The following is a 14,027-nucleotide window of genomic DNA, read 5'->3' as shown; positions in this document are numbered from 1 at the left end:
ACATAAAAGTCCTATACCGTTTTGCGATATTCGCAATAATTATCGAGATACTAATTGTAGAAAATTTGTGAGTAATCGTGCAGGATATGGTAAATGAGTTATAATAGCGACTACTGTCGTGTATTTATACTTTAGGTCATATTGAACAAAAAAGTCTTCTACCATTTTGCAAATAATCACATAGATTTTTAATTATTAATTTAACAAGATGAGTGCAATATTACGCAAAATCGTGCAATAATCTTCTTTAATTAATAATTAAAAATCTATATGATTATTTGGAAAATGGTAGAGGACTTTTTTGTTCAATTTGACCTAAAGTATAAGTACACGACGGCAGTCGTTGTTACTATAATTCATTTACCATATTTTGCATGATCATTCACAAATTTTCTACAATTAATATCTCGATAATTATTGCGAATATTGCAAAACTATATAGGACTTTTATGTTCACCTCAAACTGTTCCACGTTCCCACAAAATGCCCGGAGGAGAGTGTGAAATACCCTATATATACATATATATAATATTTTATTTAATTATAAAATTACCTCTGAAAATATAATTGAACATTTTTGTTACGCGAAAATAAACTTAAATTTTTATTTGGTAGAATTGGAGTATACTTACTAAATCAAGAATGTTCACAACTGCTACGATATGTGCTTCAATGGCTTTTAATATTTTTATATTTTGTTACATCGGGGAGATTATCACAGAACAGGTAACATCTCAATGACAAAGTAATATTTCTTATAATTTATATCGTATAGAAGAAGAATCATAATATAGTTATATAAAATATATGTATATAAAATTATAGTTATATAAAATTATATAACATAGTTTCTTGCCGGATATTTGTATTCAGACTTATTTGTCTCCTTTAACATTTTTATATCTTACTACTTACCCCCTTATTGTCATTATAATTTTAAATCATATATGGATTAACTTATTAGTGTACAAAAGTCGGTCGGATAGCATACATGTCCAATTGGTACAAATTGAATTACAAAACTGCGCGTGGCTTTATATTAATAATTGCACGGTCAAATAACATAATCAAAATAACAGCGGGGAAGATATTTCATTTGTCTATCACCATGTTTGGGGACGTAAGTCATACACATTTTCATTATAACAATATTCTATTAAGAAACATTTGATAAACTACATCAAATGTTAATAATTTATATAATAAGACTATAAAAATTAATTATCCTATACTTAAAAATTAGACTGTGATTTGATTTTTATTTAATCAATTAGTTTGATTAGTTGATTTATCTACTTTAATGATTTAAGCAGTACTTCAAATTTTAACATTTTAAAATATTTTTCTATATCATATATTGAGATAATATAACCTTATTGTTTCAGATTGTTAAAACTTCCTTAGCATATGTAAATTTGTTGAAAGCGTTGTCTATGTGAAATGTAATAAATTAGAAAACATATAGATGACATTTTTCACAAGAAAATAAGTATATTTTGCAGATAGAATATAAATATGATTAAAACTAGTTTTGTCAATATGTATAATTTGTTTGCGATCAACATTATTTTCAATAAATCACGATACCTTTAATCATCCAGAATTTCAATATCAATATTTAAATAATTTTTTGTTTGGAAATTTATTTATTTTATAAATTATTTCACAAACAATATTTAAGTAATATAAAATATTTTTCCTTTTATCTCACCATTTATTATATCTTTAACTTATATAATTGTCCTGTTTAATACACACAAGAAGGTCGAGAAGAGTAATGGAAATTCGCTAGAAATTTACTAAATCGAAGCACTAAAATTTATTTCTAAACATTCGTTCTTATTATGTTTGTTGCATATCGTATCCTCTCGCAGGAGAGGACCAGTAACGCAAGTTTATTTCAAGAAATAATTATTGATCGTACGTACACGTACTATCTCCCTAAGAGTAATTACATAAATGTACCGTGCACTAAACTTTTCTGAATATCAGCGCATGCGTTGCTTTGTATTCACCTCAAACTTCTAGCAAGTGCACTTGTATTTCTGCCTGGCGTGATAGTATGCCGTGCAGCTCCATAAAGCGATCATGTCGGGTCTCAAGCGTCTAACGAACAATGAGTCGAAAAAGAACAACGATTACAGTTTACAATTGAGCCGATGGTTCCTCATATCGATTGGCGCTTGGCCGCAAACACGCACATCCAGCATAATGGAGAAGTTCTCCTCGATAATACTTGTTCCCATTTTGTCGTCCGCAGTGGCAATAATTATCACACCGTGCCTCCTATATGTATTTCTTGAGGCGAGGGACATGCAGACGAAATTGAGTCCTCTCCTTCCGCTGATACATCGAATAATAGGCTCCTTGAATTATTGGATACTACTTACACACGGCAAAGCCATTCATGAATGTATAAAACATATGGAAAAGGATTGGCATGTTGAGAAGACAATCGAGGATACTGAGGTGATGATGAAACACGCCAAGATTGGTCGTTATATGACCGCAGTCTGTGCGATATTTATGCAGGGCAGTGCACTTCTGTTTAATATATTTACAACAATGAAAACCGTAACCTTTATTAACAATAACGTAACCACTAGGATACATCCGTTGTCATGTCCAGCCTATCGCAAGCTTCTCGACGCAAGATTTAGTCCGGCGAATGAAATCATGATTAGTATGCAATTCATATCGAGCTACCTAACGAATTCCTCCACAGTGTGTATTTGTAGTCTCGCCATTGTGTTTGCAATGCACGCCTGTGGTCAGCTGAACATGTTGTCCGCGTGGTTTAACGAATTCGACAAGGATTATGGGAAGAAAAACTATCTAGCTGAACGAAGATTGACTGCAATCGTCAAACATCACTTAAGAGTCCTGTGGTACTTTATTAACTGTGGTGCTTTCACTGCATCTTATGTGCACATTAATTTTTATTAAAAAATAATAAGATATCTCGATTATGTTACACGTTAAATTGTTTTTCAAAATATTATGAGATATAACTTGTTACTGCAAAAATATATATTTGTAATAGATTTGCAAGTCGGCAAAATAATGCACGTCTCGAATCAGACGTGTTAAAACTAAATAGATGTGTTTCAGTTTTATAGGACGTATAGAGAGCATTATGTATAAAGCCTGTTTCGTGGAATTAATGGGATGCACGTTGAATATGTGTTTAATTGGGTACTATTTAGTTATGGTATGCTAATTATCTGAAAAAAAAAATATCTTATTAGAGGTACATTAAAATCATATTTAAAGAAATATATACATATATACATAAACATATATATATATATATATATATATATATATATATATATATATATACATATACATATTTACTATTATATATAGATACAATTTTAGTTAATTATAAAATCCGAAAATATTAAACGTTTTTCTTACGTTTTTCTTATATAAAAATTAATATAAATTTTGATTTATGATATATTTGATTAGAATTGGAGTACGTTTAGCACTGCAAAATTAATGTCATTGATTACGGTATACATATCAATGGCTTTTAATATTTTTATATTTTGCTACGTCGGGGAAATTATCACCGAACAGGTAATGTCTTAAGATCAAAATAATACTTTTTACAATTTATGCAGAACAGTCAAAAAATTTATATAATCTATTTCTTTGTCAAATTTTTTATTTTTCCTTAATATTTTTATATTTTACTGCTAATACTCAGTTAGTCATAATAATGATTTTGAGTAATATTCGAATTAATTTATTAGTGTAAGAACGTTGGTCGAATGGCATACATGACCAATTGGTACAAGTTGAATTACAAAACTGCGCGTGGTTTTATATTAATAATTGCACGGTCAAATAACGTGATCAAGATAACAGCAGGAAAATTATTTGATTTGTCTATTGCCACGTTTGGAGATGTAAGTCATATACATCATCATTATAATAATATTATATTAAGAAACATTTGATAAACTACATCAAATGTTAATATTTTGTATGATAAAATTGTAAAAATTAGCTATTCAAAAATTAAATTATTTTATTTCTTTCATTTAATTTCATTAATTGATATTAATTTATTTTGGTGATTCAATCTATATTTAATGGTTCAACTTTTTAAAATATTTTTCCATAAATATATATGCACGTATAAATAAAACACTTTGTTGTTCCAGATAATTAAAACGTCTTTAGCGTATATGAATGTATTGCAAACAATGTCTACATAAAATGTAGTAAGTTAAAAACGTGTAGATGACATACTTGGCAAAAAAATAAGTATATTTTCAAGCAATACCTTTAATCATCTAAAAATTCAATATCAAAATTTTATATCTGTTTTTTCATAAACTGTTTGTTTTTTAAATTATTTTACAAACAATATTTAAATATATTTATATTATTTAAATACTTTCTCTTATATCTCACCATTCATAATATTTATCTTTTATCTCACCATTCATATTATTTTTATTTTCATAATTTCTCTGTTTAATACATATAAAAAGTAGAGAGAAATAATGGAAACATGCTAGAAGTTCACTAAATCGAAGTATACTATGACTCATTTTTAAACATTCGTTCTTATTGTATTCGCTGCACGCGACATCCTCTTGCACGATAACAGATAATGCAAGCTTTTTTCGACGAATAATTATTGATTGAGCATACACGTACCACCTCGCTAAGAATAATTACATCAATGTTCAGTTCCGTAAATTTCTCCGAATATCAGCGCATGCGCTACTTTCTATCCACCTCAAATGTCTAACACTGCCCGTCATGATAGTATATCGTGCATCTTCATGAAGCGATCATGTCGGGTTTTACGCGTGTACCAAGCGATATTAAATCGAAAAAAAACAATGATTATAGTTTACAATTCAGCCGATGGTTTCTTTTATCTATCGGTGCTTGGCCGCAAACACGAACATCCAGCATAATAGAGAGGCTCTCCTCATTAATACTTGTTCCTATTTGGTGGTCCATTGTGGCAGTAATTAGCATACCGTGCTTATTGTATATACTTTTCGAGGCGAAGGGCATCCAAATGAAATTAAATTCTCTCGGTGCGCTAGTGCATAGAATAATGGGCTCCTGGAATTATTGGGTACTACTTACACACAGCAAAGCGATTCATGAATGCATAAAACATATGGAAAAGGACTGGCATGTCGCTCAGAGAATCGAGGATTACGAGGTGATGATGAAACACGCCAAGATTGGCCGTTATATGGCCGGAGCCTGCGCAATATTCATGCAAATCAGTTCAATTCTGTTTAACATTTATTCAACAATGAAAACCGTAACCTTTATTCACAATAATGTAACCGTCACGACACGTCCGTTGTCATGTCCAGCGTATCGCAAGCTTATCGACGCGAGATTTAGTCCGGCGAATGAAATCATGATTAGTATGCAATTCATATCGAGCTTCATAATGAATTCCTCCACAGTGTGTATTTGTAGTCTTGCCATTGTGTTTGCGATGCATGCCTGTGGTCAATTGAACATGTTGTCCGCGTGGTTTAACGAATTCGTGGAAGATTATGCCAAGGAAAACTATTTAGCTCAACGAAAATTGACCACTATCGTCGAACATCACTTAAGAGTTTTGTGGTACTTTATTTAACTGTGGTGCTTTCACTGCATCTTATATGTGTATTAACTTTTAAACAAAAATAATTAGATATATCGATTATGTTGCACGATACAAGTGTTTTCTGAAATTTTATGAAGCTTAACTTGATGCTACAAGTTAACTTGATGCTACTAGATTTGCAAGTCGGCAAAACAGTGTACGTTCTGAACAAAACATGTTAAAACTAGATAGATATGTTTCAGTTTCATAGGACGTATGGAGAATATTATGTATAAAGCCTGTTTCGTGGAATTAATGGGATGCACGCTGAATATGTGTTTAGTTGGATATTATTTTGTTATGGTACGCTAATTATCTGAAAAGAAAAAATATCTTATTAAAGATACATTAAAATTATATTTATTTGAATATATATATATATATATATAATATATATTTAAATATATGTAATTGCAAATATATAATTATAATATATATTATTTAATTTGTCTGTTGCCACGTTTAGAGATGTAAGTCATATATATCGTTATTATAATAATATTATATTAGGAAACATTTGATAAACTACATTAAATGTTAATATTTTGTATGATAAAATTGTAATAATTAACTAACCAATAGTTAATATATTTATATATTTAAATATTTTTTTCTATATATATTATATATATCTGATATATGTAACGATATATATGCTTATATATATATATATATATATATATATATATAAAATTTTATCTAATTATAAAATTAGCTCCAAAAATACAATTGTACATTTTTCTTACGTAAAAATGAACTGAAGTTTTAATTTTATAGAATTGGAGTGTGTTTAGCACAGGAAAAATAATGTCATTGATTACGATATATATATCAATGGCTTTTAATATTTTTATATTTTGTTATATCGGAGAGATTATCACCGAACAGGTAATATCTCAAAGACGAAGTAGCTTTTTTTATAATTTATTCAGTAATTTAAGACGAAGTAGCTTTTCTTATAATTTATTCAGTATAGTAAGAAAATTTATAACACTTTTTAGTCGAGTATTTGTATTCAAACTGTTTATGTCTTTTAACATTCTTATATCTCATTAACAACTCTTAATTAGTCATAATGATTTAGAGTAATGTTTGAATTAATTTATTAGTGTAGGAACGTCGGTCGGATGGTATACATGACTAATTGGTACAAGTTGAATTATAAAACTGCGCGTGCCATTATATTAATAATAGCACGGTCAAATAATGTAATCAAAATAACAGCGGGAAAAATATTTCATCTGTCTATCGCTACGTTTGGGGACGTAAGTCATATACATCGTCATTAACAATATTATATTAAGAAACATTTGATAAACAACATCAAATTTTAATAATTTGTATGATAAAATTGTAAAAATTAGCAAACCAAAAATTGGATTATTACATTTTTATCAATTAATTTAATTAATTTATTTATTTATTTTCGTGATTCAATCAATATTTGAAATTTCAACCTTTTAAAATGTTTTTCCATATGTATAGGCAGGTATAAATAAGACACTTTGTTGTTTCAGATAATTAAAACTTCTTTAGCGTATATAAATGTATTGCAAACGATGTCTGTATGAAATATAGTAAGTTAGAAAATGTGTAGATGACATATTTTGCAGAAAAATAAGTATATTTTCAAGATAAAATACAAGTATATTTAAAAATGCAGTTAGTTTTGCCACAATATTTAATTTGTTTGCGGTCAATATTATTTTCAAGAGATTACACGATATCTCTAATCAACCAGAAATTCAATATCAATATTTAAATAACTGTTAATATTTAAACTGTTAATTATTAATATTTAAATAACTGTTTCTTTATGAACTGTTTGTTATATAAGTTGTTTTATGAACAATATTCAAATAATATAAAATACTTTTCGTTACTCTAAAAATACTCTATCTCACCATCTATATTATTTTTTACTTACATAATTTTCCTGCACATAAAAAAGTAGAGAAATATAACGAAAATTGTTAGAAATTCACTAAATCGTAGCACACTATGATTCATTTCTAAACATTCGTTTTTATTGTGTTTGCTGCGCGCGATATCCTTTCGCAGAACAACAGGTAATACAAGCTTTTTCCGACGAATAATTATTGATCGAACGTACCACCTCCCTAAGAGAAATTACACGAATGTTTCGTTCACAAAACTTCTCCGAATGTCAGCGCAAGCGCTGCTTTGTATCCACCTCAAACGTGTAGCAAATGCACTGCCTGTCGTGATAGTTTGCCGTGCACCTTCATGAAGCAATCATGTCAAGTCTCAAGCGTGTATCAAGCAATATTGAATCGATTAAGAACAATAATTATAGCTTAAAATTGAGTCGATGGTTTCTCATATCTATCGGGGCTTGGCCTCAAACGCGCACGTCGACCGTAGGGGAAAAGTTATCCGCGATAGTGCTAATTCCGGTCTGCTCGGTTGTGGTGGCAATTATTACGATACCGTGCCTATTATACGTGTCATTCGAGGCGCAGGACATCCCATCAAAACTAAACGCCATCGGTCCCCTAATTCACAGGATTATGGGCTCAGTCAATTATTGGACGTTACTTAGCCGAAGTGGCGACATTCGCAATTGTATACATCATATGGAAGCAGATTGGAAGCTCGTACGAAAGACTGATAATCGCGAATTAATGCTGCATTACGCCAAGTCAGGTCGCTTCATCGCCGCGATGTGCGCGGTATTCATGCAGGGCGGTGCATTTCTTTTTAGCATAGCTAAGGCGATGAAGACTGTGACTGTAGTTATCGATAATAAAACCGTCACCATGTATCCGATGACGTGTCCGTTGTACCAGAAGTTCATCGACACGAGATTCAGTCCAGCAAATGAGATCATGCTAGTCGTGCAATTTATGTCAACCTATGTAACGAGTGCTTCTACAGTGTGTATTTGCAGCCTCGCTGCCGTTTTCGCGATGCACGCTTGTGGTCAGCTGAATGTGCTGTATGTGTGGTTGAACGAGCTTACTGAAAAGAACAATGAAGGAAATCTGCCTGAACAGAAATTGGCCAATATCGTGGAACATCATTTAAGAGTCCTGAGGTATCTTTATTTAATTGTTGAACTTCACATACACTTAGCGCAAGCTCACATTAGCGAGCACAATGAGGCTTTAAGATCGATGTGCATTCTTTTTTCCATTTTGTCATACTTGTGCACTTTTTTGCCTTTATGCATATATAGTTACTTATATATATATATATATATATATATATATATATGTATTGCAGTTTTATAACACGCGTGGAGAGCATTATGCATAAAGCCTGTCTCGCGGAATTGATGGGATGCACAATAAATATGTGTTTACTTGGATATTATGCTCTCATGGTATGCTAATTATCTGAAAAGAAAACTATATTATTAGAGATACATTAACAAAATTCATTTTTGGTCAAAATTCATTTTTTGTCAAAAGATTTTGTATGTCAAGATTGCATTATAAAAAACTGACAATATTTCTACTAATTACTAATCGTAATATGGAATATGGAAATGGAGAAAGTAAGTTAACTTTCTTCTATGCTAAATAAACTTATACTTTGATTTTGTAGAATTGGGCTGCGTTTGATGTAGCTAAAATAATGTCATATGTTCTTGTATATCTATCGATGGGATTCAATATTTTTATATTTTGCTATATCAGTGAGGTTCTTACCGAACAGGTAATATAATGAAATTATTTGTATAGCTAATTTTTTTACAATAAATTTACACTAAAAAGATATTAAAATATATAATATATAAAATATAAGATAAAATATATTATTGCAATATATTTCTATGATATATCGATCACATTTTTATCATATATTATTATCATCTGTATATCAAGATAAAATTTATATTTTTGTGGAACGTGAAATTTTCTCCCTTGATTATAAAATTAAATAGAAATATCTTATTATAACATATAAAGAAGATAAAATTTACTTACGTCTCTAGCAAAATGCAATATTTATATTGACGTTTCGTAATATTTAATTAAATAAGCATTTTAAGCTTAATTTTTAGATTTCTAAGACACTTCACAGGAATTTTCAAAATATCTGTATATATTTATTAGTGTAAAAATGTTGGGGAAATGGCATATATGACTAATTGGTATAAACTACGTCATAGAACTGCGCTTGGTCTTATTTTGATAATCGCACGATCGAGTAATGTGATCAAGATAACTGCGGGCAAGCTATTTAATTTATCTATAACAACATTTGGCGATGTATGTAACAAACATATATTACCCGTAAAAATATTTTTGTTTTTTGTTTAAGATTCTGATTTAAAATTTAAAAGTTTAAAATTTAAACATGCAATTTATGAAATATTTATGATTTATTTATTAAAATATATATGGAGATATATATATATATATATATATATATATATATATATCATATGTTTAATTGTTCTAATCTGATCATTGAGGTATTTTAAATGAACGAATTATTATTTTAGGTAGTCAAGACTTCCGTAGTGTATTTAAATATATTACGAACAATGGCTATGTAAAATATAGCAAAGAATATGTAATGTGGAATCATATTTTATATAGAACAGTTGAAATATTTCCAAAATAGAATATTTAATAAATCTCATTAATGAGAAAAAAGGAGACCTGCAGCTCTCTGTACAGTTGTAAATGCAAATTTAAAAGCAGTTATACCCGCTTGTACTGTTGCAAACACCCTTCCCTACGTGACAGTTGATTATTTTGGTGCAACGACCTGTGCGAGCTTTATTCGTATATTGATTAGAACAAAGTTTCACCCTTTACTTTTGGAACCAATCGATATAAATGCGGGCATTGCCCTGCTCTGTTTGCAGTACAGTCTCTTGACCCCAACTTCAAACAGAAACGAAACAAGAGAAATACTAACAATAAATTTACCAGAAAATGATGCAAAAAATTGTTATTATATACAGACTTAAAAATTCAAAAGCACTAATAAGTTTAAATGAAATTATCTTACTAGAGATACAGTTGAAAGTAATAAAAGAGATAGAAAAATAAATGAATTTTACGGCAAGATGATCAGACAATTTACTATTGCTTTCATTGTCTACGATAAACTCACTATCATATCACATTACTGTCTCCGTAAATATCGATTAGCTAAGAGACGGTTGTATTGTGTACGAAAGTGTAGTCGGTATATAACGCGCACGCGTTGACTATCACCTCGCATGCGTTTTAAATAGTCCCCTCGCGATTGTTCTCAATCGTGTCTGCGCGTTTGCGAAACAAACATGAAGAGCGTCTCTCGAGAGCGATCTCTGATCACATTGAGTTACATGGAGGACAATGAGTACAGCATACAGCCGATTCGCTGGCTACTAAAACCAATAAGTGTCTGGCCCGTGGCAGACTCGTCGATCAAGGAGAAAATTTTTTCGGATATTTTGTTAATAACGTGCGTTTTTTTAATTGTCGGCACCATGGTGCCTTGCGCGTTAGGCATCTTCTTGGATGAGACCAAGGACATAGAAACGAAAGTCCGTGAGTTTGGTCCTCTCAGTAACTGGGCGCTGGCGAGTCTCAAGTACTGCTCGTTACTGACGCACATCAGTGACATACGACGATGCATCGAACACGTCGAGACCGACTGGAAGACCGTGACGAAAACAGAAGACCGTGAGCTAATGCTGAGGAATGCCAAGATCGGTCGCTTCATCGCCTTATTTGCTGCAATGTTCATGCATAGTGGCGTCTTTTCCTACAGCATTTTCAGAGGACTGACGATGGAAGAGCCGGCCTCGAAAAGTAATATGTCTATACATTCACTACCCTTCGCGTTCTACAACAAAATCGTAGACACTACGACGAGTCCGGCGTACGAGTTAGTGTTCGCGATGCAGTTTCTGTCTACATTTGTGGTGAATTCTGTGGCTGTAGCAACATGCAGTCTTACCGCCGTTTTCGTCATGCACGCCTGTGGTCAATTGAAGATTCTCATGTCTTTGCTGAATAATCTCACAAGTGAGGAAAGTGAGAAAGGGAACTTTACGAAGCAGAAGTTTGCTGCTATAGTGGAACACCATTTGAGAGTATTGAGGTAAGATCTGAATAAATATTTTAAATGTAGACTTCTGTATTGTACTCATACGCATATTTGAGCCAGAATTACTTTTTGTTTAATAATATGTTAAATATTATTTTTAATAAAGTATGTTGGCATTATTCTTTAATGATTATTGCGAATATACCAATCTAGTCTACTGTAAATATACATTCGTCAACAAAATTATCGCGTAAGTAAATTTATGTCGAAATTTTGCACAAATTTAAATAAGCAAATTTAATACCGCGAAACATTGTCGTATTTAAAATCTTTTTTTTTTATTTTAAAGAGTGAAGTCTGTACTTTAAGAAGCATTTTTAATTTATTCTCTCCCCTTCCTATAGTCTTTTCAAAAGTAAAGACGTATTGCGTCTACAAAAAATTGCACAATTTGACGTATCCTACGTGTAAAAGAAATTTTTTTTGTAAATTTCACGATAATCACCGTAAAGTATAGACTTTTCCCTGCAATTAAAAAAAAAAAAGTAGTTTTGTACGATTTTTTTTCGCGAAGTTGCGATATACCAAAGTTACCTATGCATTTTTTAAATTGATTAACTTGACTCTACTGAATGGAATAAATTCTTTTCACAAATCTTACGATAACCATCATAAAATACCGAAATTTCCTTGCAAATAAAAAAATAAGGAAGAAGTGTGCACAACTTTCTTCCGCAATGTTGTACGGCGTATCAAAGTTACCTATGCATTTTTGATCAATTATCGTCAGCATTAACATTACCCGATGCGCACCACGGGGAGGATCGAATCTTGCGCGTCCATTGTAAATCAGCTCTTTTTAAATTGCAGGAAAAAGTCTATACTTTACGATGATTATCATAAAATTTACGAAAAATATTTATTTCACTTCGTAGGATAAGAATTAACGCAATTTTTTGAAGACGCAACACGTCTTTATTTTTTAAAAGACTACGGGAAGGGGACAAAATAAATTCGAAATCCGATAAATGCTTCTTAAAGTACAGACTTCACTCTTTAAAATAAAAAAGAAAGGATTTCAAATACGATAATGTTCCGCGGTATTATGCTCATTTAACATTGCGAAATATCGATTTAAATTTATCTATGCGATAATTTTGTTGACGAGTGTATATTGAAATATATAAACCTATAATATATGAACATATACACATACATAGTAAGTATAAAAGAGAAAATGTACAAATAATCAATTGTACACACCATAATTAATTTATCAAGATTATAAATATGTTTGTAGTTTTGTGTCTCGTTTGGAAAAAATTACAAATATAACTTGTCTCGTGGAAATAGTAGGGTGCACGGTGCATATGTGTCTCTTGGGCTATTACTGCATCACGGTACGCGCATAGCACAAAAATTACACTGATGCTTTATTATTTGCTATCTGATTTTTTATTATTTTAGGAATGGAACCAAGGCGATAAACAAAATATAGTAGCATATTGTATAATATTGGTATCAGTTACTTTCAACATCTTTATATTTTGTTACATCGGAGAAATCCTTTCCGAGCAGGTAACCGTAACGGCAGTGCTCATTAAAAATATCAGAGATTTTACTTCGCAATTGATTACACGATTCATCAGTAATTTGTTGTATTAGCTTCACTGATTGATTTTGCCGCTATTCAATATAATTATAATCAAAGTTTGAAAGTTACAGTCTCTTAACGGCCGACTTTTCCATTCAGACATCTGCTGACAATCGGAGAGATTCGAAAATAATATTACAATAAATAACAAGCTTCTCAATATTCATCCGCTAGCAGGCGCTTGGATGGAAAAGCCGGCCGCAAGGGATGACAACTTTCAAATTCTGATTGTAACAAGTATGTAAAACGGCCTGTAACAGTGCGGCCAAGTCGGTGAAACTGCCTACATGACAAATTGGTATGTTTTACCTGGAAACACAGCCCTCGGCCTCGTTTTGATAATTTTGAAATCTAGCATCGTAGTCAAAATTACTGCTGGAAAAATGATTGAGCTCTCTCTCTCTACTTTTGGCACTGTAAGTATACGGAAGGATATTTTTTAATTTGCCAAGTTTACAATTTGTACAAAGAATACTTTATACAACACATATGCAAGAAACATATGCATACACAACATGTTTCGTAAAAATGTCGCTAGATACTTTTTCTTAAATCCATTGAATAGCCAGATAAATATATTTATTATTGTGACAGAGCACATGTATAATTAATAACTGTTTCAGGTAATTAAATCTGCATTAACATATTTGAATATACTTCGCACCCTTATTGCGTAAAGAAATTAACAAATTTTTATTTGTTATGAAATTATAA

At 31.0% G+C, this 14,027-nt stretch overlaps 4 protein-coding genes across 4 annotated transcripts in view; all 4 read left to right on the top strand.

Annotated features, from left to right (window-relative positions):
- The window catches only part of LOC116843418, a 3,033-nt gene extending 1,594 nt beyond the window's left edge, over nucleotides 1-1,439 (top strand). The window contains exons 3-5 of the mRNA XM_032813811.1: nucleotides 616-726; nucleotides 965-1,120; nucleotides 1,386-1,439. Coding sequence (XP_032669702.1) covers nucleotides 616-726; nucleotides 965-1,120; nucleotides 1,386-1,439 — 321 coding nt within the window. The remainder of the gene's footprint in view (nucleotides 1-615; nucleotides 727-964; nucleotides 1,121-1,385) is intronic.
- A 649-nt stretch (nucleotides 1,440-2,088) lies between these two features.
- On the top strand, nucleotides 2,089-7,212 carry LOC116843417. The gene is made up of 11 exons (XM_032813809.1): nucleotides 2,089-2,888; nucleotides 3,112-3,211; nucleotides 3,475-3,585; nucleotides 3,762-3,917; nucleotides 4,176-4,219; nucleotides 4,711-4,714; nucleotides 4,790-5,619; nucleotides 5,845-5,944; nucleotides 6,419-6,529; nucleotides 6,751-6,906; nucleotides 7,159-7,212. Exons 1-11 carry the CDS (start codon nucleotides 2,089-2,091, stop codon nucleotides 7,210-7,212), a joined length of 2,466 nt encoding a protein of 821 aa, XP_032669700.1.
- A 668-nt stretch (nucleotides 7,213-7,880) lies between these two features.
- On the top strand, nucleotides 7,881-10,230 carry LOC116843397 (odorant receptor 82a-like). Its single transcript, XM_032813783.1, has 5 exons — nucleotides 7,881-8,699; nucleotides 8,888-8,987; nucleotides 9,212-9,322; nucleotides 9,724-9,879; nucleotides 10,116-10,230. The coding sequence occupies exons 1-5, from the start codon at nucleotides 7,900-7,902 to the stop codon at nucleotides 10,167-10,169; spliced, it is 1,221 nt and encodes a 406-aa protein (XP_032669674.1). The 5' UTR covers nucleotides 7,881-7,899; the 3' UTR covers nucleotides 10,170-10,230.
- A 677-nt stretch (nucleotides 10,231-10,907) lies between these two features.
- Nucleotides 10,908-13,756, top strand: LOC116843388 (odorant receptor 85c-like). Its single transcript, XM_032813775.1, has 4 exons — nucleotides 10,908-11,713; nucleotides 12,960-13,059; nucleotides 13,127-13,237; nucleotides 13,574-13,756. Exons 1-4 carry the CDS (start codon nucleotides 10,908-10,910, stop codon nucleotides 13,754-13,756), a joined length of 1,200 nt encoding a protein of 399 aa, XP_032669666.1.
- The last annotated feature ends 271 nt before the right edge of the window (nucleotides 13,757-14,027 follow it).

The sequence above is a fragment of the Odontomachus brunneus genome, unplaced genomic scaffold, assembly GCF_010583005.1.
Source record: "Odontomachus brunneus isolate Ranch 3 - 2012 unplaced genomic scaffold, Obru_v1 Obru_scaffold_032, whole genome shotgun sequence".
Lineage (NCBI taxonomy): Eukaryota > Metazoa > Arthropoda > Insecta > Hymenoptera > Formicidae > Odontomachus > Odontomachus brunneus.
Note: the sequence above shows the minus strand (reverse complement) of the source record. Positions and strands in the feature narration are given on the sequence as shown.

Coding starts and splice junctions, on each gene's coding strand:
- LOC116843417 (XM_032813809.1), top strand. CDS start 2,089: ATGTCGGGTCTCAAGCGTCTAACGAACAATGAGTCGAAAAAGAACAAC. Junction 5,620..5,844: donor CATCACTTAAGAGTTTTGTG/GTACTTTATTTA, acceptor GATATGTTTCAG/TTTCATAGGACGTATGGAGA. Junction 5,945..6,418: donor TTGGATATTATTTTGTTATG/GTACGCTAATTA, acceptor TTAATTTTATAG/AATTGGAGTGTGTTTAGCAC.
- LOC116843388 (XM_032813775.1), top strand. CDS start 10,908: ATGAAGAGCGTCTCTCGAGAGCGATCTCTGATCACATTGAGTTACATG. Junction 13,060..13,126: donor TGGGCTATTACTGCATCACG/GTACGCGCATAG, acceptor TTATTATTTTAG/GAATGGAACCAAGGCGATAA. Junction 13,238..13,573: donor GAGAAATCCTTTCCGAGCAG/GTAACCGTAACG, acceptor GGCCTGTAACAG/TGCGGCCAAGTCGGTGAAAC.
- LOC116843397 (XM_032813783.1), top strand. CDS start 7,900: ATGTCAAGTCTCAAGCGTGTATCAAGCAATATTGAATCGATTAAGAAC. Junction 8,988..9,211: donor TTGGATATTATGCTCTCATG/GTATGCTAATTA, acceptor TTGATTTTGTAG/AATTGGGCTGCGTTTGATGT. Junction 9,323..9,723: donor GTGAGGTTCTTACCGAACAG/GTAATATAATGA, acceptor TATATTTATTAG/TGTAAAAATGTTGGGGAAAT.